This window comes from Talpa europaea (assembly GCF_964194135.1).
Source record: "Talpa europaea genome assembly, chromosome: 13".
NCBI lineage: Eukaryota > Metazoa > Chordata > Mammalia > Eulipotyphla > Talpidae > Talpa > Talpa europaea.
The window spans coordinates 55,133,120-55,153,406 of NC_140080.1; the positions used below are offsets into that span (position 1 = coordinate 55,133,120).

Genomic DNA, 20,287 nt, shown 5'->3' on the forward strand with positions numbered 1-20,287 from the left:
TCATGTATATACTTAAGACTTAGAACATAATGGCTTGATTTCATGTGTTATGAAAGAATTACCACAGTAGGTTCAGCTAAAATCCACCTTCTTATATAGAAACAAAAGGAAAAAAAAGAAGAATGTAAGAAAATTTTCTCATTGTGAAGAGAATTTTTAGGATTTACTCTCTACATAGCTTTACTCTCTATATAGCTACAGCCATTTTGTGCACATTGCATCTGTAATATTTATTTATTTATTTAAAATATTTATTTATTTATTTATACAAGCACTGGGTACAGTCAGAAGTGCAAGAGGGTGAGAGAATTCACCAGAGCCAGACCAGGGAACAGAGCAGGCAGACTGACAAAATATGCTGCTGAGGGTGGCAGGAGAGGTCTGCGCACCATGCGGGACCCTCCTCTGGTGGCCGGGGAGCAGCTGGGGATGGAACCAGCGCTGCAGAGGCTGCGGGCAGATTCGCAACCCAGTGCTCAACCGCTGCGCCACTGGGGAGGCCCACAAGGGTAAGATTTTGTTTCATCTTTTTAAATAGCTGAGTGGTATTGAACATTTTTTCATATGCCTGTTGGCCATTTGCATTTCCTCTTCAGAGAAGTTTCTTTTTAGTTCTTCTGCCCATTTTTTGACTGGATTATTTTCTTTGTTTTTGTTGAGTCTCATCAGCTCTTTGTAGATTTTTGTGATCAGTCCTTTTTCATTAGTGTTGTGTGCAAAAATGTTCTCCCAAAAGGAACTCTTCTGCACTGTTGGTGGGAGTGCAAACTGGTCCAACCACTATGGAGAGCTGTGTGGAGATTTCTGGACCTACTAAACATAGAGCTTCCATATGAGCCAGCAATTCCACTCCTAGGAATTTACCCAAAGGACGCAGAAACATCAATTCCAAAGAGCACCTGCACCCCTATGTTTATAGCAGCACTGTTTACAATAGCTAAGCTTTGGAAACAATCCAAATGCCCAAAAATAGATGACTAGATCAAGAAGATGTGGTACATATACACCATGGAATATTACTCAGCATTCAAAAAAGATAAACACATGCAATTTGCAGCAACATGGATGGCTCTGGAAGGGATTATGCTCAGCGAAATAAGCCAGAAAGAAAAAGAAAAATGCTGGATGGTCTCACTCATAGCAGGAATCTAGAAAACTTAAATAAGGGACCAGGAAAATGAATAACTATAAGAAAGTGAAAATCAGAATCAACAAAAAACTATGAACCAGAGACACTCTATAGGGGGTGGGAGGCGGGGAGGGGAGGGATTGGGGTCAAAATAAGGGGGTTGCAATTGTATGGGGAATATAAAAATAAAATTTATTTAAAAAAATGTTCTCCCAGTCGGTGGGGTTTCTCTTTGTTTTTGTTATTGTCTCCTTTGCTGTGCAGAAGCTCTTTAATTTGATGTAGTCTCAGCTGTTTATCTTTGCCTTCACTATCACTGCTTTGGGTGATGTGTCTGTAAAGATGTCTTTGATGTGCATGTCATGTAGTGTTTCACCTAGATTTCCTTCTATATATTTTATGGTTTCAGGTCTTATGTCTAGTTCTTTAATCCATTTTGAGTTGGTTTTTGTGCATGGTGTTAGGTAGTAATCAAGCTTCACTACAATGAGATACCATCTTACACCAGTGAGAATGGCACATATTAAAAAAACTAGCAACAACAAATGTTGGCGAGGTTGTGGAGAAAAAGGAACTCTCCTGCACTGTTGGTGGGAGTGCAAACTGATCCAACCACTATGGAGAGCTGTGTGGAGATTTCTTGACCTATTAAACATAGAGTTTCCATATGATCCAGTAATTCCACTCCTAGGTATTTACCCAAAGGACACAGAAACATCAATTCCAAAGAGCACCTGCATCCCTATGTTTATAGCAGCACTGTTTTCAATAGCTAAGCTTTGGAAACAACCCAAATGCCCAAAAACAGATGACTGGATCAAGAAGATGTGGTACAGATACACCATGGAATATTACTCAGCATTCAAAAAAAAATAAACACATGGCAATTTGCAGCAACATGGATGGAGCTGGAAGGGATCATGCTCAGCGAAATAATCCAGAAAGAAAAAGAAAAACACCGGATGGTCTCACTCATAGCAGGAATTTAGAAAACTTAAATAAGGGACCAGGAAAAAGAATAACTATAAGAAAGAAAGTATCAAATCAACAAACAACTATGAAACAGAGACACTCTATGGGGTTTGGGGGATGGGGAAAGGAGGGATTGGGATCAAAATAAGGGGATTGTAATTGTATGGGGAATATAAAAATAAAATTTAAATAAAAAATAAAATAAAATTAAATTAAAAGGTTTAAAAATAAATAAATAAATAAATAGCTGATTGGTATCCCACTGAGTATATAAGCCACAATTTCTCCATCTAGTCATCACTCAATGGACATTTAAGTTGTTTCCATGTCTGGATTATTGTGAATAATGCTGCTATACATATAGGCTTGTGTGTATCTTTTCCAATTTGTGTTTTCATGTTTTTTCAGATAAGTACCTAGGGATGATATTTCTACTTTTATTGTTAGTATTTCTATTTTTTAATGTGCATACCATTTTCTACAGAGGTTTCACAATCACCAGCAGTATAGCAAAGTTCCTTTTTCTTCATAACCTGACCACATTTGTTTGCAGCCTTTTAGATATGGGCCGTTCTCATGGATCTGAGGTGGTATCTCATTATGCTTTGACTTGCAATTCCCTAATAATGAATGATGTTGAACATTTTTTTCATGTACCTAATGACTCTGTATGTCTTCTTTGGAGAAAAATGTCTATACAGATATTCTGCCCAATTTTTTTGTTGTTGTTGTTGCTGTTGAGTTGTATGAGTTATTTATATGTTTTGGATATTAACCCACTGTGGACTTTTTTTTCAAAAGTTTATTTATTTATGCATACAAGAACTGGGATGTAAACCAGAGGTGTGGTGGGTGAGAGGATTCACCAGAGAGAGTGGAGAGCAGAACAGACAGCTCTACTGAAATACACTGCTGAGGGGAGCAGTGGGTGGGTCAGCTCTCTGGCCAAGGATGGAACTAGTGTTGCAGTGGCTGGAGAGAGCTTGATAACGCTGTCTTTATCCCCAGCGCCACCAAGGAGGCCGCCCTGTGGACTTTTGATGTACAAATATCTTCTCCCATACCTCAGGCTGCCTGTTTCTTTTTCTTTTTTTTTTTAAGATTTATTTTATTTTATTATGCATAAATAAATAAATGGGATGTAGGCCAGAGGTGGGGGGGCGGTGAAAGGAGATGATTCACCAGAGACAGAGTAGGGAGTAGAACAGTCAGATCTACTGAAATACACTGCTGAGGGGAGCAGCAGTAGAGGTCTGCTGTGCCATGTGGGTTAGCACCCTGGCTAGAATCTGGGATTGAACTCATGCTGAAGTGGCTGGTGATAGCTTGATAGTGCTGAGACTTTAACCCCTGTGCCACCAGGGAGGCCCCTAGGCTGCCTATTTCTGTGGTGGTTTCCTTTGCTTAACAAAATTTTTTTAATTTGAGGCAGTCACATTTGTTTATTTTACTTTTGTTTACTTTGGCTATGGAGTGAAGTTCCAAAGAATCTGTAAGACAATGTTAGGGAGTACTTTACCTGTTTTCTTATATGTACTTTATTGTTTCAGGTCTTTAATTCATTTCAAGTAATTCATTTTAAGTCTTTAATTCATTTTAAGTTAATTTTGGTGTATGGTGTTAAATAATGATATAATTTCATTTCTCTTTGCATGCAGCTGTCCAATTTTCCCAGCACTATTTGTTGAAATGGATTTCCTTTTTCCACTGGATGGTCTTGGTTGCTTTGTCATAAATTAACTGTGATATACGTGAGGGCTTATATCTAGGCTCCCAATTCTGTATCATTGGTCTGTATATCTGTTTTTGTTCCAATACGTTGTTCCACATTGTTTTAATTCTATTGCTTTGTAGTGTTGTTTGAGCATAGCCATTTTTCTTCTTTCTCATATTCTTTGGCAATTCCAGGTCTTACGTGGTTTTGTATAAATTTTAGAATTGTTTGTTTCCTTAAAAAAATCACTGGGATGTTGACAGGTATTGTGCTAATTCAAAATTGCTTTAGGTAAGATAGCCATTTAACCGTGCTTATTCTTCCAATCCATGACATGGAATCAGATATCTTTTTGAGTTAGTATTTTCATTTCCTCTGGATATATTCCCAGAAGTGAAGTTGGTGAATCATATTGTAGTTTTAATCTTAATTTCTTGAGGAATCTCTGTATTGTTATCCATAGTGGCTGTAACAGTTTACAGTCTCCTCAGCAGTGCCCAAGGGTTTCTTCATATCCTTGCCAACATTTGTACCCCTTGCCTTTTTAATGATAGCCATTCTAACAAGCATATGTGACATCTGGATATTTTGAATATTTGACATTTTGGATATTAATGCTTTAGCAAACATGGTTTGAAAATATTTTTAACCTATTAACATAGGTTCACTTTGTTGATGGTTTCCTTCTTTGTGCAGAAGATTTTCAGTTTGTTGTAGTCTGCTTGTTCATTTTTCATTTTGTTGCTTTTATTTATGTGTCATGTTCAAATATTCATTACCAAGACGTATGTCTTTACTCCTCTATTTTCTTCCATGGGTTTCATACTTTTGGTCTTGCATTTAAGTCTTTAATCCATTTCCAGTTAATTTTTTGTGAGTGATGTAAGATAGGGGTCCATTTTTAAACATTTTTAAAAAAGATTTATTTATTTATGCAAACAAGAACTGGGGTACAGGCCAGATGTGTGGGGGTGAGAGGATTCACCAGGGACAGAGCGGGGAGCAGAACAGATGGATTGACTGAAGTACACTGCCGAGGGGAGCAGTGGGCGAGACAGGAGAGGTCTGCTGCTCCACGTGGGTTGCTCCCTGGCCAGCCAGGGATCGCACTTGTGCTGCAGTGGCTGCGGATAGCTTCATAGTGTTTTGCTTAACCCCTTGCACCACCAGGGGGGCCCCGTTTTATCCTTTTACATGTGACTATTCAGTTACCCCAGGAGAGGTTCTCTCTTCAATTCAATTGCATGCTCAGTGGAAAGCTGACTAGAGTTTTTGATTCTGCCAGTTAAAGCTCCCTGAGATACAGGGTAAGATACATGAAATTAGCCTCCTGTGGTTGTAGGGAAAGGATGTCCTGAACAGACTCCACAGATAGGTTTTATGAACCCTACTCTCACCCCAGGCCAAAGAGATCCAAGACACCAAGGACTACAAATCCCATAATGTCATCACCACAAAGGGAGGATTGCTGGGAACTGAGGGCAGAGTAAAGCAGCCAGGTTTGGTATATAACCAGACGTGTGGGCCTTGGTGGTGCTTGGTTTTGCGCCGGCTTTCAGTGTGGACTGAGGTTCCAGCTCAGCAGAACTGGTAGGATGCATTCATCAGCTTCTCTCTCGCTCTCTTTTTCTCCCTGAGTTATTCCACTCCTCATTTCCCCCTCTTTTGTAAATAAACCCCTTATTAACCTTTTTGTGTGTACCTGCAGTTGAGTCTTATTATAAGCCCCTTTTAGGTGTGGGGGTAAGGACCCACAGTCAGGCAACCCATTGTAACAATATTTCACAGATCTAACCAGTGCTTTCAAAGTCTTAGTTTATTTTCCTTCATTTCTTTTTCTTTCTGAAATATCACTAAGGAAAAAAAAACATAAAACATCTGATCTTGTTCTTCACTTCCTTTTCTATTTCCAGCCACCTGTTCTCTTTTTCTAATTAACCCCAACACAGTAAAATGAGCCAAGATTCTCATGATTATGTAAAAAGGTATAATAAAAGAAAAACCACACATACTAGAATTTTGCCCAGGTGAAATTTATGGTTGAAGGAGTTTTGTATCTTTTGGCCAATTATAGATGAAGTAATAGTGACTTGTCTTCTTACTTCTTTGCTTCAAGAAACTAAATGATTTTATGTGTATTGTGTAATTTAAATATGAGAAAGCTGAGGCATGTTCAGTTGAACTGAGGATGGCATGGAGAGGGGATTCACACTCAGTGCTACCAGGACAGTTTTCTCACAGCACTGGCTGTGACCACGGAGCTGTGGAGAGCTTACATGTATGATCACAATCATACATGAGAACATTTTAATCAAAGATGAATTGCATATACTACAGCAGTCCCTATACATGACCTGGGTGTGTAATAAGTGAACCGCCTAGGTTTGCATAAATATATTCTTTTTTAAAAAAGATTTACTTTTATTTATTTATACAAGCACTGGGTACAGTCAGAAGTGCGGGAGGGTGAGAGAATTCACCAGAGCCAGAGCGGGGAACAGAACAGGCAGACTGACGAAATACACTGCTGCTGAGGGGAGCAGTGGGCATGGCAGGAGAGGTCTGTCGCGCCTTGTGGGACCCTTGCTGGCGGCCAGGGATCTAACCGGTGCTGCAGAGGCTGTGGGCAGCTTCGCAGCCCAACGCTCAACCACTGCGCCACCAGGGGAGGCCCAGTATATTCTTTTTTTTTTAAAGATTTATTTATTTATGCATACAAGAACTGGGGTACAGGCCAGAGGTGCAGGGGGTAAGAAGATTCACCAGAGACAGAGTGGAAATAGAACAGGCAGACTGACTGAAATATACTGCTGAGGGGAGCCATGGGCGAGTCAGGAGAGGTCTGCCGCACCATGTGTGTAGCTCCCTGGCTGGGGATCAAACTTGTGCTGCAGTGGCTGTGGATAGTTTCATAGATTGTATCTTAACTTGCACCACCAGGGAGGCCCTGCATAAGTATATTCTAAGATATTTGCATCCTATAGTCTAGGATGAATCCCAGAACGACACATTTCTCAGAATATAAGCCTGTCATTAAGCAGTGCATGACTATGTATACTTAACTATCCAGGGTTCAGGGAATTTTAAACACATGCAGAGTGTTTTTCTGTCAAAAGGTTCCCCAATAAGAACAAAATCCCTGAGCGTATCACTGGACCCAACTGAAGGGAGTTTGTTTTTACATGACCTTGGGAAAAGAATTTGAAACCAAATAGAGTTGCGAACCTTTAGGCTTATGGGGACACAAAGGGAAGAGAGAATAGGGAAAACCAGGAAGAAAGAAAATGTAAGACATATTGGTATAAAATTTCAAGAATGGTAATTGACCTAGTTATATGTGGCCTGAAAATTGGAGCACCCTTTCTGATATTCTTATCCCAGTGTGCTTTCTGCGAAGGACTTGTGCTGGTGCCAAAAGAATGTCTCTTCAGCTGTTTCCTCCTATGCTTGAACTCTCTAATTGCAGCAAAGCAGCAAAAACGTGGTACAGGAGGCCAAGAACAGGAAATTAATGGGAGCAGAGAGAGGGCAAGGGGAAGGGGGTGGGGTGGGTAGAGAAAGAAGTGATTGGAAAACGGAAACTAGAAAACCAGGGTCACAATCATTTGTTGACCAATTACTGAATGTTCACTGTGAGTTGGGTCCTGGGGACAGGGTAGAGTTAAGCAGACAGGGGCCTTCAGGAGCTAGTGCTCTAGCGAGGAGAGATGGGCAATGAACTGTGCTTTGATCAGCAGATGGGATGTGTTAGGTTCCCTCTGACAGCTCCATTCCCATTTTTAAAGAGGAGCTGCATATCGATATAATTTTTTTCTTCTCAGGATTAATGTTAGAATGCTAAATGTATTGTTGCAAGTGGTCTAATGCTCAGTATCAAGGTCTTAAGTTTTAGACAAAGATAGGCCGAAATGCATTAAAATTCAAACTTTTTAATTTTGTTGTTAAACAGACACATAGTACAGCTCACTTTAAGTCACATGTCCAAACACTTCACAAATATTAACTCATTTGATCTTCTTTGTTTTTTTTTTTTTTAATTTTTTCTAGAGGCATGTCTTATTTATTTATTTATTATCTGTTTGTTTTGGTTTTTATACATGCACTGGGTACAGTCAGAAGCGCGGGAGGGTGAGAGAATTCACCAGAGCCAGAGCAGGGAGCAGAGCAGGCAGAAGGACCGAAGTACACTGCTGAGGGGAGCAGCGGGCGGCAGGAGAGGTCTGCGCGCCACGCGGGACCCTCCTCCAGTGGCCGGGGAGCAGCCGGGGATCGAACCGGTGCTACAGAGGCTGCAGGCAGCTTCGCAACCCAGCGCTCAACCGCTGCGCCACCGGGGAGGCCCTCATTTGATCTTCTTAACCTTATGAGGGAGGTGCTGTTTTTTATTCATTTTATAGGTGAGGAAACTGACTTGCCCAAGTTTCATAGTGTTATGGACTGAATGTTCTTGTTCTTCAAAAATTCATTATGTTAAAATCTTAACCCCCCAGGCTGCTAATGTTTGGGGTGGGGCTTTTGAAACTTGATAAGCTCCTGAGGGTGAAATACTGGTGAATTGAGTTAGTGACCTTATCAAAGAGACTCCAGAGAACTCTCTAGAGTCTCTGTCACATGAAGACACAATGGGAAGCCTGTCCTCTGTGGACCAGGAAGCAGCTTCTCACCAGATGCCAACTCTGCTTATGCCTTGATCTTGGAATTCCAGCCCCTAGAATTATGTGCCCTGAAGTGATAATGAGAGGTGAAGCTTTCCTTCCAGCTGTAGCGGGAGCCAAGGAAGGTTTTGAGCAGGTAAACGACATATTGAATTGTGAAGGTTATTCTGGTTGCTGTCTGGGTCAGGGGAGCAGTGGGAGGGGCAATAGAAGGTCCACTATAGTAAGCAATGTTTGATATGGGAAAAAATCCAGGTAACAAGTGAGAGTATATGTTTGTGTTTTCCATTTTGTGCAGAAAAGGAAATAGTCTTTGGGCTTTATGACTAATTACAAAGTTCTTGCTTTTCAGATGAAGCATCAGGGCCTCCCCTGGTGGCGCAGTGGTTGAGCACTGGGCTGCGAGCCTGCCCGCAGCCTCTGCAGCGCCAGTTAGTTCCCCGGCCGCCAGCGAGGGTCCCACAAAAAAAAAAAAAAAAGAGAAAATGAGGCATCAGCAGGAGGAGGTCCTGGAAAGGAGTCCAACCGAGAGCAAGTGAATGACTCCACACAGTTTTGGGGTGACCATCTTTCACTTTAAAAAGTTGAGAGAACTGCTTCTTTAGCTCATAGCTCCTGCAATTTTGTCTTACAATATTTTACAGTGCTTAAAACGATGAAAAATCTTACATATCACGTCCTTTTTTTTAAAGATTTATTTATTTATTTATACAAGCACTGGGTACAGTTGGGAGGGTGAGAGAATTCACCAGAGCCAGAGCGGGGAGCAGAGCAGGCAGAAGGATCGAAGTACACTGCTGAGGGGAGCAGCGGGCGGCAGGAGAGGTCTGCGCGCCATGTGGGACCCTCCTCCAGTGGCCGGGGAGCAGCCGGGGATCGAACCGGTGCTACAGAGGCTGCAGGCAGCTTCGCAACCCAGCGCTCAACCGCTGCACCACCGGGGAGGCCCTATCACGTCCTTTTTGAAGTTAAAAACTTGGCCTGTCTGAGCAAACATCATATTTGGACACTTAATAAGTGTTTCATGAGTAGTAATTTAGGAGGGTTGAATATGAGGATAGATGGTGGAAGGCTTCTGATTCTACACCCTGCCCTGGCCCCTACCCCTATTCTGTCATTAGGAATTAGTTCACATCTGTCTATGTCCTAAGGGAAAATGATGCCGTATTTGCACCACATACTTTCTGTAGTTGGAATATAGTCTCATAACTCCTGCAACTTTTCAAACACATACGGAAGCTGCGGTGAGTCATCTAAAGCATTACTAAACTCACGGCCTCTCTTTGACATTGTATCATGAGAGATATTTGAAATATTTTGTCATTACAGAGGAATCATCTTCAAAAGGCTGGAAGCTGCTCCTTCCTCTGATTAAGCCCCTGGAGATTGGGATGAAACATTACTGTTGAGAGTTTATCTAGTTAGATTCTAGACTTGCGCTCTCTGATGACTTGTCACAGCTAGGGATTTGATTTCTTCTTCAACAGAGAAATCGGGATTTTGAGGATTGTGATGTTCATTTTATTGAGAACATTATGAGAGGTATTTTATTTGTTTTTTAAGGTTTCCTTTAAAATGACTCATAGAGCTAATACCAGTTCTTTCCTCCCTCCATCCCTTCCTCCCTTCCCTCCTTCCTACCTGCTTCCTGCCTGCCTTCTTATTTTCCCTCCTTCATGCTCCCTCCCTCCCTCCCTCCCTCCCTCCCTCCCTCCCTTCCTATGATGGATAGGAAGGGAGAGCATGTGAGTAGCTTTGCCCAGGAGCTCGGAATCTTTCATTAAATATTTAAGAGATGTGGCAATTTGGTCAAGTATATTTCATCTGAATGAGGACAGGAAACCTCTGGACTCTCTTTCCAGCCATTTCATAACTCTTGGGAGGATGAATTTATAAATGGCCTTGCAAGAGTTTTTGTTGTCGAAAAGCACCATGAGTATGCTATTATCCTAAGTGTGTTTAGTAAAATAAAACACAGGCCTCCCTGGTGGCGCAAGGGGTTAAGCACCGCACTCTGAAGCAATCTGCAGCCTCTGCAGCATGAGTTCGATCCCAGGCCAGACAGAGAGGAACCCACATGGCACAGCAGACCTCTCCTGACTCACCCGCTGCTGCCCTTAGCAGTGTATTTTGGTCAATCTGTCCTGTTCCCCACTCTGTCTCTGGTGGATCCTCCCACCCCCCACGTCTCTGGCCTGTACCCCAGCTCTTGTATGCATAAATAAATAAATCTTTAAAATAAAATAAAATAAAACACACCCTTGGCTCATGAGCCCAGGATTTTGTGTACCAACACACACACACACAAACACACACACAGACTCACACATCCTCTAACACTCTCTCTCTCCCCTTCCCTCCCTCCTTCCCTCTCTGTCACTCTGTCTTTCTCATAAACACACAAGATTTCCTTGAATCCTTATGAGGTGAAAAGAGGAAAATCCAGATAAATGCAGCAATTTTTGTGGTGGTTAATACAGCTTCTTAGGTCTCTCTGACTTCATAACCCAGACTTGATGGAGTTGTTTGTTTTCTAAATGTTCAGAAAATTAATGATGATATTTTCCCCCCTACTTCAACGTACTCAAGTGAAAAACCTTTGTCCTCAAGTGAAAAACCTTTTCCATGTGTGTGTTTCTGATGGCAAAACTCACTTAAGAGTGCTTGATTTATCAATTTTTTCTCTTTATGTTGTTTTTTGTGTCCTGTTTAAGAAATATTTGTCTACTCTCAAGATAATAAAATGCTCTTCTATGCATTCCTCTAAAAACTTGATAGTTTTCCTCTTTTTTGAATAGTTTCTTTTTTTTTTTAAGATTGATTGATTTATTTATTCAAGCACTGGGTACAGTCAGAAGCGCGGAGGGTGAGAGAACTCACCAGAGCGAGAGCGGGGAGCAGAACAGGCAGACTGATGAAGTACACTGCTGAGGGGAGCAGTGGGCACCAGGAGAGGAATGCGCACCATGTGGGACCCTTGTCTGCAGCCGGGGATCAAACCGGCACTTAAGAGGTTGCGGGCAGCTTCGCAGCCCAAAGCTCAACCGCTGCGCCACCAGGGGAGGCCCTTGAGTAGTTTCTTTAGAGAAATTTTAGGTTCACAGCAAAATTGGGGGGAAAGTACAGAGATTTCTCATATATCTCTGGCCCTCACACATGCATGGCCTCCACCATAACTAACACCCCCTACCAGAGTGGTACATTGATGAACCAACATTGACACATCATGATCACACAAAGTCTACAGTTTACTTTTAAAGTTGTAGACTTTACTCGTTCGGAAAAATGGATAACGTGTCCTCTATATCATATATATTTTTACTGTCCTGAAAGTGCTGTGTGTTCCAGAATGTTGTACTTTTCAAATATACAAATATGTGAAATCTCTGCAGAACTGACTTTATGTATAGTGTAAGGTAGTCAGATTTCCTTATTTTCCTGTATGGATGAAGAACTTGTTGGCCCAGCCCAGTTGCTTGAAAATAATCTTTCCCCCACCACTCTGCAGTGTCATGTTTTCATAAATTAAGTGACCTCATAAGTAGAGAGCCTGTTCTGCACTCATTCTATTTTTTCTTTTTGGACTATTCTATTTTGTTGCTCATTGTTTTCCATCTCTGTATCAATCTTATTCTTTCTTAATCACTGCAATTTATAACTGGCAGTGATAGCTGGTAAATTCGGGCCTCCCTTTTGTTCTTGTTTTCCAAAATTTTCTTTGCTTTTCTTGACCAAAATTCTCAAATTTGATTTCTAGATTAAAATTGTCTTTTCCTTTTCAAGTTTTACTGGCATACTTCCCATGGCTTTCCTAAAACACACACACATACACACACACACACACACACACACACACACACACTGCAACCTAGGGATATGGTGTAAGTTAAATTATCAATATCTTCTAAAGTAATGGAATAGTTCTTCAAGGTAAAAGCTAGTTTTGACACTGTGAGTCAGTAAGTTACATGTCTCTCCTGCCTTCTGAAGCCAGAGAAAGAATTCTATCTTTTCTCATTGGCCTTTCCAAATTTCGAGGTCTGCTCCAAGTCCTGCATATTCCCACCTCAATGACTAACTCTTGTCAGTCACCTCCAGCTGCCATGTGCAGCACAGATTTGAAGACACACGGTAGCTTTACTCTCAGAAAAAGACCCAAGTGCCTCCCAACCTCCCAGGACCTGCACCATCTGGGTGGCCTACTTTCTGCACATCATCTCCAGGTTGCCCCTCCCACTTTGGGCACCCAGCCACTTCGGCTGCCTTCAGATCCCAGCAGGGCCCTGATCTTACACGGGACTTCCACTAAGTTTGACCTCCTGCTTCTTCATCTTCCCATGATTGGTAAATGCCTTGTTAACCTGTAAGTCTCCAGTGCAGGCCTCCTTCCCTAACCCCCAGACTAGATCAGCTCCCCTTATTATATGCTGCCTGGCCTCTTCAGTGGCATATGTCACAGCTCAAAATTATAAACTTGTTTGATTACTAGAGCAGCACCTAACTCTTCCATTAGATTCTAAATTCCAATAAGGCAGCACCCACGTGTGTTTTGTTCAACATTTTAATTCTAATACCTACCCTAGCATTTAGATAGTTTCCGTAGTTTTTTTTTTTTAAAGATTTATTTATTTATGCATACAAGAGCTTGGGTGGGGGTGGTGAGAGGATTTCGCAGAGACAGAGTGGGGAACAGAGCAGGCAGATTGACCGAAATACACAGCTGAGGGGAGCAGTGGGCTAGTCAGGAGAGGTGTACTGCACCATGTGGGTAGCTCCCTGGCAAGGCTGGGGATCGAACTCTTGTTGCAGAGGCTGTATACTGCTTCATAGGTTGCGTCTTAACCCCTTGTGCCACCAGAGATGCTCCCGTTTCCATAGTTCTTTTGTGAAGGAATGTGTACATGAATGAAACATTTTGGTGTAGTGGCCTGTGGTACTCTCCATGGTACCATTCATATAGGTGCTCAATAGCTATCTGATATGTCTTACCTTGTTGTATTGGGAATTTTGATAAAGAACTCTACATAGCTTATGAGAGTAACTTGCCACATTATAAATTGACATGCCTAGTCATTGCAATTGCAGAAAGAGTCAAGGGTGATTCTTCATGCCCTGTGCTTTATCTTATAGTGGTGGTGGTGGTAATATTAGGGCATCTCTCAAATATGACTGACAAGTGTTGTACACCTGCTAATACCTGTCTTGCCTTCTGCGTTTGAAAACCCTAAAATGCTGCTTCTGATTTGGTAATGTACCAGGAAACCCCATAGCTTGGTGGGGTTAGCAGCGAGCTGGACAATCAGAAGCTGTGCATTTCCATCCCTAGGAAGTCACATAGTTTTAACTCTGCTTAAGAGAAAAGTAAGGGAGTCAGGATAGCTTCAGTAGCAGTTGTTGTAGAAAGGAGCAAAGTCTAATAGCTGGTCCTTCATGGAAAATTTCTGTAGTTACAGAGTTATGAAATAGTATATCATTCCATTAATAAAGGGCCCAGAATTAGTTCTTGTTCTCTGTGTTTCATATGCTAGTCATTGATTAATGATAACAGACTTTATAGTCTCAAGTACTCAGAGAGGAAGAGAAAAAAATATGCTGTGGTTTCCATCTGCAGCTCTGTACACTGGAGAGTGTGTGCTGATAGTGGTGGCGGAGCCCTATCCTGTCCTGATCAGGATTTCTATAATGTGTGTATTCATAGTGACCCACTGGGGAGAGAGAGACACAGTTTATAATACAACCTCTTCCACCCTCTCTGGATCAAGGGGAAATAAATAATCGGATTCTGCCTCAAAATGGGAATTTTTCCTAAAATCCATCTCTCTGGAACATAGTAGAGCTAAATGACATTTAGCTTATTGGGGGATGTTCCTATGGTCACTAGAAACATGCTTTTAATGACTATTAATAAGAAATTAAGACTGATAATCATATTGCAGTTGAGTTCCTCAGACACTGCCCACTGGGGCAGGTAAAGGTGGCATGGGGCAGGGGGTGCAGAGCAGAGAGTGGTCTATGGAGGGCTGACCCTAGCCATGGACTGTGTGCCACAGGGAAGCATGAGCATGGGGATGTCTGAGTGTGTGTGTGTGTGTGTGTGTGTGTGTGTTTTCATAGCAGGTAATGATTTTAGGAGGAAAGACACTGAGGACAAATACATTAGATGTCAATATATTTTTGTTGGGCATTTAGAGTTTAAAGTTTAAAGTTAATTAAATCAGTTCATCATCATTTGTGAAATACCGGAATGATTTTGTAAATGCTAAATAGACTAGAGACATTTGCATCATTTAAAACTAGGCAATTGGCCACCTACAACACATAGGTGATTCATAATTTCAAATAAAGTTAAAATACACAAGTAAGTGGTGACACTGAGGATTTCTGTGACTGACTCTTTCTTCTGTTGGGTTGTAATGCACTGTAAACACTGTGCTTATATTAAGAGTCTCCACTAAGTTGTTCTCAAATACCCTTTCAAGTGAATGCTGTCGGGGCATCAGTAGGTTATGATACTGGATGAAGCTAATCTTGTGAATGCCTGCTCTGCCCACATACTTACCAATGCAAGGGGCCCTGGTGGTTCCTTCCTCCAAACAAGATGAATTCTCAGCTCTTTATTTATGTATTTTTGCATAGAAGAACTGGGGTGTAGGCCAGAGATTGGGGGAGCGTGAGATGATTCACCAGAGGCAGAGTGGGGAGCAGAACAGGTGGAATTTCTGAAATACATTGCTGAGGGGAGCAGTGGAGGAGACAGGAGAGGTCTTCTGCCCCTATGTGGGTTAGTTCCCGAACTCAGGCCGAAGGGGTGATAGCACTGAGACTTAACCCCTAGGCCACCAGGGAGGCCTGAATTCTCAGCTCTTTACCCAATTTCTCTGGTCACAGTTGTTTGGTCCAGAATGAGCCAGGAATACTCAATGACTGGCCTAAGAGGTGGCCTGGCAAGAAAGTGCTTTTTTTTTTCCAAGTGTATGCTAAATCTTTCATGTTTCCTCTCAAGAATTTTGAATGATGATATGCCAAGAGTCAGGCAAGCAGAACCTTAGCTGAAATGCTTTCAGAGAGGAGAGAATGTGTTCAATCATCACGAAACATTTTAAGTCATAAATAAACAGAAATAAGAGTAAGTGTGTGCCTTTCTGGAAGAAAGGGAGGGTTGTTAGTTGGTAGCAGCAGATGGAGTGTTGAGTCTCTCCAATGGCAGAGCATATTCTGGATAATCCAGTTTCAGGAACTATATTGAATCCTTCCACTTTATGAATTGCAATGTGAGGCTCAACTGAATATTTCCATGATGTCTGTCTATGACACACGTATTCCCATAGTAACTGCTTCCTTCTCCATGTAAGTTAAAGGGAAGAGAGTCTCTTTCTTTGATTGCCAAAGAACCCAACACACAAGTGTGTACCTGTGGTTTGCATAAATTTGTTTTGCTTCTATTGTCTGTGAAGTGGTCCAGGTAGCTTTCCCCACTCTTTATTCCTCTTTCTCTCTTCTGGCCAGTCACCACTGTTTCTGCCCCCTGGCCTCCACAGCACATATTTATGAACCAGAATAAAGTGGTAATGACGGTGAGGGTTAAACTACCCTTTCCAGTCACCAAAGACTCCCCCAGATACTGCCTTGCACATACTATTTGAATTTGTGATCAATTTATCTTTGTAAAGGATGGCTGAGGGCATGATAGTTTAGCTCAGATGTTAGGCCATGCTAAATTTAAAATAGATTTTCTTTTTTCTTTGTATTGTTGAGGAGTTAGTGCTTAACTCCTTAGAATTAATTTTCTAGATTCTTCCTTTTCCCATCCAAAGACAGAAAAGTAGCTGCATTAACAGGGGCATTTCAGAGTTAACACACCCAGTTTGGCTCTTTCCAGGAGCAAGCATGGAACTTTTGAGCATTTTTTTATTTGTCCACACTCTTAAACGGTATGATGGTAGACACAGAGCTCCCTGAACATCAGGTTTGACCTAATGAAAGTAAATACTGCCTACTTTCAATTGTGTGGAACAAAATTTAAATATCCTTAATTACTTCTTTTATTAGCATTTGAATCTCCCTGAGTTTTGGTAGTACATATGGGTGCCCAGCTTGCTACTATGTTAACCAACCCCCTGAGGCTGTGTGTGGCCATGTGACTCAGTTAACTCCATTAGAATGCAAGTACAGTGAGGCTTGCAGCTTCTGTGGCAATTCTTTAAATGGAAATTGTAGGAGAGGATTGTGAGATGATGAGAATATAATTTAGAATATAATATAATTTAGGGCAAATAAACAAGAGAGTCTGTTGATAAAGTATGAGACAATAGTTGTCAGTGCAATAGAGGGCTCTGCACTGGCATCTGATAGTCTTACCTTCCCGCCCACCCCCCTTTCCTGCCTGACTCTTCTATCCTGGTTACTGAAATTAATTTTGTTCCTTTCACCTCCCTTTGTCTAGGTGAGCAGCCTAAGAATGAGCCTGAAGAGGTGAAGCTGCAGAACGCCAGTAAGCAGATTGTGCAAAATGCCATCCTGCAAGCCGTGCAGCAAGTCTCCCAGGAGAGTCGACAGAGGAAAGACAGAACAGGAGACCACAGGGGCAGCTTCCAGTTGGGAGTGGGGGAGTTAACCAAGAAGCATGAAAAGAAGTAACACAGTGGATTTGGCTCTTGTCCTTTGCTTGGTTTCCAGCCTTCCTCTTAGTATAGGATGCGTTGCCAATAAAGAAAACCAAAGTGTCATTGGCACCTAGCAGTAGAATGAATTTGCACTAACCCTTGGCTGAGAAGCACTATTTTGAAAAAGTGCATTAGATGATTCTGTTTGTATTAATGCAGTGCCTCTGAAACCTGGCGGGGCCAAATAAGACACTGTCACTGCAACTGTAGTTTTGTAGCACAGTTTATTTTTAAAGTTTTTTTTTTGAAGGTTCTGTCTTGTTTATTTACTTTTGCCTTTTATGCATTCTTTTTGTGGATATAACCAGCAGTCATTTTTTGCTGAACTACTGAGTGCACTATTACAGTCTTTATAATATTTTTGAAAGGCATGGTGAAACAGTGGAGTTTCAGTCACCTTCAAATATGGAATTGAAGGCTTTTGTAAAGTGGGTTCAGGTGAAAAAATCAAATTAAGCAAAGGCAAATTCTAAAACCAAGTCCTTCGGGATCTTACTGTGGCTTAGATTTATATAACTTTTTAAAGGAGGAATTTAGTTTTTCAAGAACTCAGTCTTTTCATCTCAAGTCTCTGAATTGTTTGATATTTGGTATTTACTCCATGTGCAGAAATTCTTTGGCGATATTATGGATTTCTTTTCCCATCTCAAGACTAAAATAGGACAAGTCCATCTATATCTAAGAGTTGCCAATGACTCAGTTCTTCAGCAGTCCCATGAAGAGCAACTAGGATTATAGATCCTGTCCTGCATAGAGTAGGGTCTGATTAGGGGGTGCAGCATCCTTGGAAGGAGCTCTAGCTCTTAGGCAAATACTGCACTGCCATCAGACTATGCATCTGCACTACTATATTACTAATAGAAACTTTTCTATACACAAATTAGAATTCACAAATTGTAATTGCTTTTATGATAAAATCATCCATATCAGGAATACTAGCACATAAAATGGGAACACTAATGCATGAAAATACAGTGGAAACAATGAAATGAGTGTTGCGAGCTCAGTCGCAGAGGGGTGTGTGTGTGTGTAAACCATCTTTATTGGGGCAGTATCACTTCTGCTCCACTTTTACCTGGATAATTAATGTCTTTCTGGAGTTCTTAAGAATCTCATTTCTTGGGCTTCACAACAGGCATTGAGTTAGTGCTGTTTAGGACAGGAAGAATTTGACCTTTGTTAACAACTTTTAGCTTCAGAATATCAATGTCTGTATTTGATAACTTTTAAAAAAACAAAGTATCAGCAGATCCAGTGTGACATATTAAGATGTACTTCTAAAATTCCAATATGTTACACTTTCCAGAATGAATATTATTGATAACATTAATAAAATGAATGAAGTGAATGAATGAAAACAATGTCTTATCAGCTGTGTTAGATTATTTCACATGATAAACACATGGAATAAATTCACAGGGAGAATGACTTCAGGAGGGAGCAGAGAGGGCTAGAATTTAAATAAGGCTTATTTTATAAATTCTTTTTAGCAGAACTCATAACAGTGAAGAATGAGTTTAAGTTAGCCTGAAGTTATAAAATTCATGTGATATAATTGTATAACATAGATGATGGGAATGATGGGATTAAGGGAAATTATACTGAGTATCCATAAATAAGATGAATCCAATGCTTGTATGGCAAATGATCTGGCACTGAGTCTCAAATGTTTGGATACAACCAGTCTTGAATCTTGCTGTCAAATGGCAGAAACATACATACATGCTATATTGTCTCTCTGTAGTGTCTGTGCTAATACTTTGAGGATCTTTGGGAGCATCTGTTTAACCACTGTATCTAAATGTTATTTATAAATAAAATATCCAGCTTTGAAATACATTATCATTTTAAGTGAAGTTTTCTATGCCCTATTATTTGACTCATTTTATTTTTTTAAGATTTATTTATTTATGCATACAAGAACTGGGGTGTAGGCCAGAGGTGGGGGATGAGAAGATTCACCAGTGACAGAGTGGGGAGGAGAACAAGCGGATCTACTGAAATACACTGCTGAGGGAAGCAGAGGGCGAGAGAGGAGAGGTCTGCTGTGTCATGTGGGTAGCTCCCTGGTGTGCAGGCTGCAGGGGCTGCAAAGGCTGCTGATAGCTTCACAGTGCTGTGCTTAACCCCTTGTGCCATCAGGGAGGCCCTCTTTTTCCTCTTTTTAAACCCCTTAAACTTCCTTTATGGCAGGGTCTCAGATTATAAATAAATGAAGCCATTAAAAAATAATCATTTATGCCACCCAGGAGTGAGTGATAAGCTATATTCAAGATTTTAAAGTCTATAGAAAAAAACATACAAAAAGTGGAAATTTTAAATTTATCTTCCATAACTGCTATTCTACTAAATATGACAGAAAATGGAATATCTGAAACATCTGGTAACTAGTTTAGCAACTATCCTATTCAAACAGCAGTAAAGACTGAATACTTGAGACCATTCTTTGGTTCATGAAAAAATTGGAATGTAGTAATGGAGGGTAAGTAGTTAAATTGCTCTCAGACCTTATAGGTAGGACACAAAAGGAGGGGGGAATCTAAGAGGCTTGTATTTTCAGATCAATAATAGCAACACTCTCAGGCTGAGCTCTAGGGCCAGCTGAAAGGGAAAACAGAGAAAGAAGCAGAGAGGTGGGTGCCCTGAATAAAACTGCATCCTGGCCCTGGACTCCTATTATAACAAAGCCATTTCCAGTTGGTTCAGCTAGATTAATGGAATATGTTTACCTCTTTTGATCTTGGCCCTTGCTTTTTTTTTTTTTTTTAAAGATTGATTTATTTATGCACACAAGAACCTGGGTACCAGCCGGAGGTGCAGGGGATGAGAGGATTCACCAGAGACAGAGCAGGGAACAGAATAGGCGGATCGACTGAAATGCACTTCTGAGGGGAGCAGCGGGCGAGACAGGAGAGGTCTGCTGCACCATGTGGGTATCTCGCTGGCCAGCCAGTATCAAACCCATGCTGCAGAGGCTGTGGACAGCTTTACAGCATTGCGCTCAACCACCTGCAGCCACCAGGAGAGGCCCGGCCTTTGTTCTTCAAGTTGCCTAATTAGTCCCCTTTATCTCCAAAAGGTTGTAGAATTCAAGGGATGTTAAGTCCATGTACTGGTTTACAAAAAGATGATCTTGTTTCTCCTAACTCATAGG

General features: G+C 41.2%; 1 protein-coding gene across 1 annotated transcript in view; it reads left to right on the forward strand.

The window, feature by feature from the left end:
• The window catches only part of AKAIN1 (A-kinase anchor inhibitor 1), a gene marked incomplete at both ends in the record, with an annotated part of 34,314 nt that extends 17,207 nt beyond the window's left edge, over nucleotides 1–17,107 (forward strand). Inside the window, one exon of the mRNA XM_084252678.1 lies at nucleotides 16,914–17,107. Within this exon, the coding sequence (XP_084108804.1) occupies nucleotides 16,914–17,107 (194 nt within the window). The remainder of the gene's footprint in view (nucleotides 1–16,913) is intronic.
• Between the last annotated feature and the right edge of the window lie 3,180 nt (nucleotides 17,108–20,287).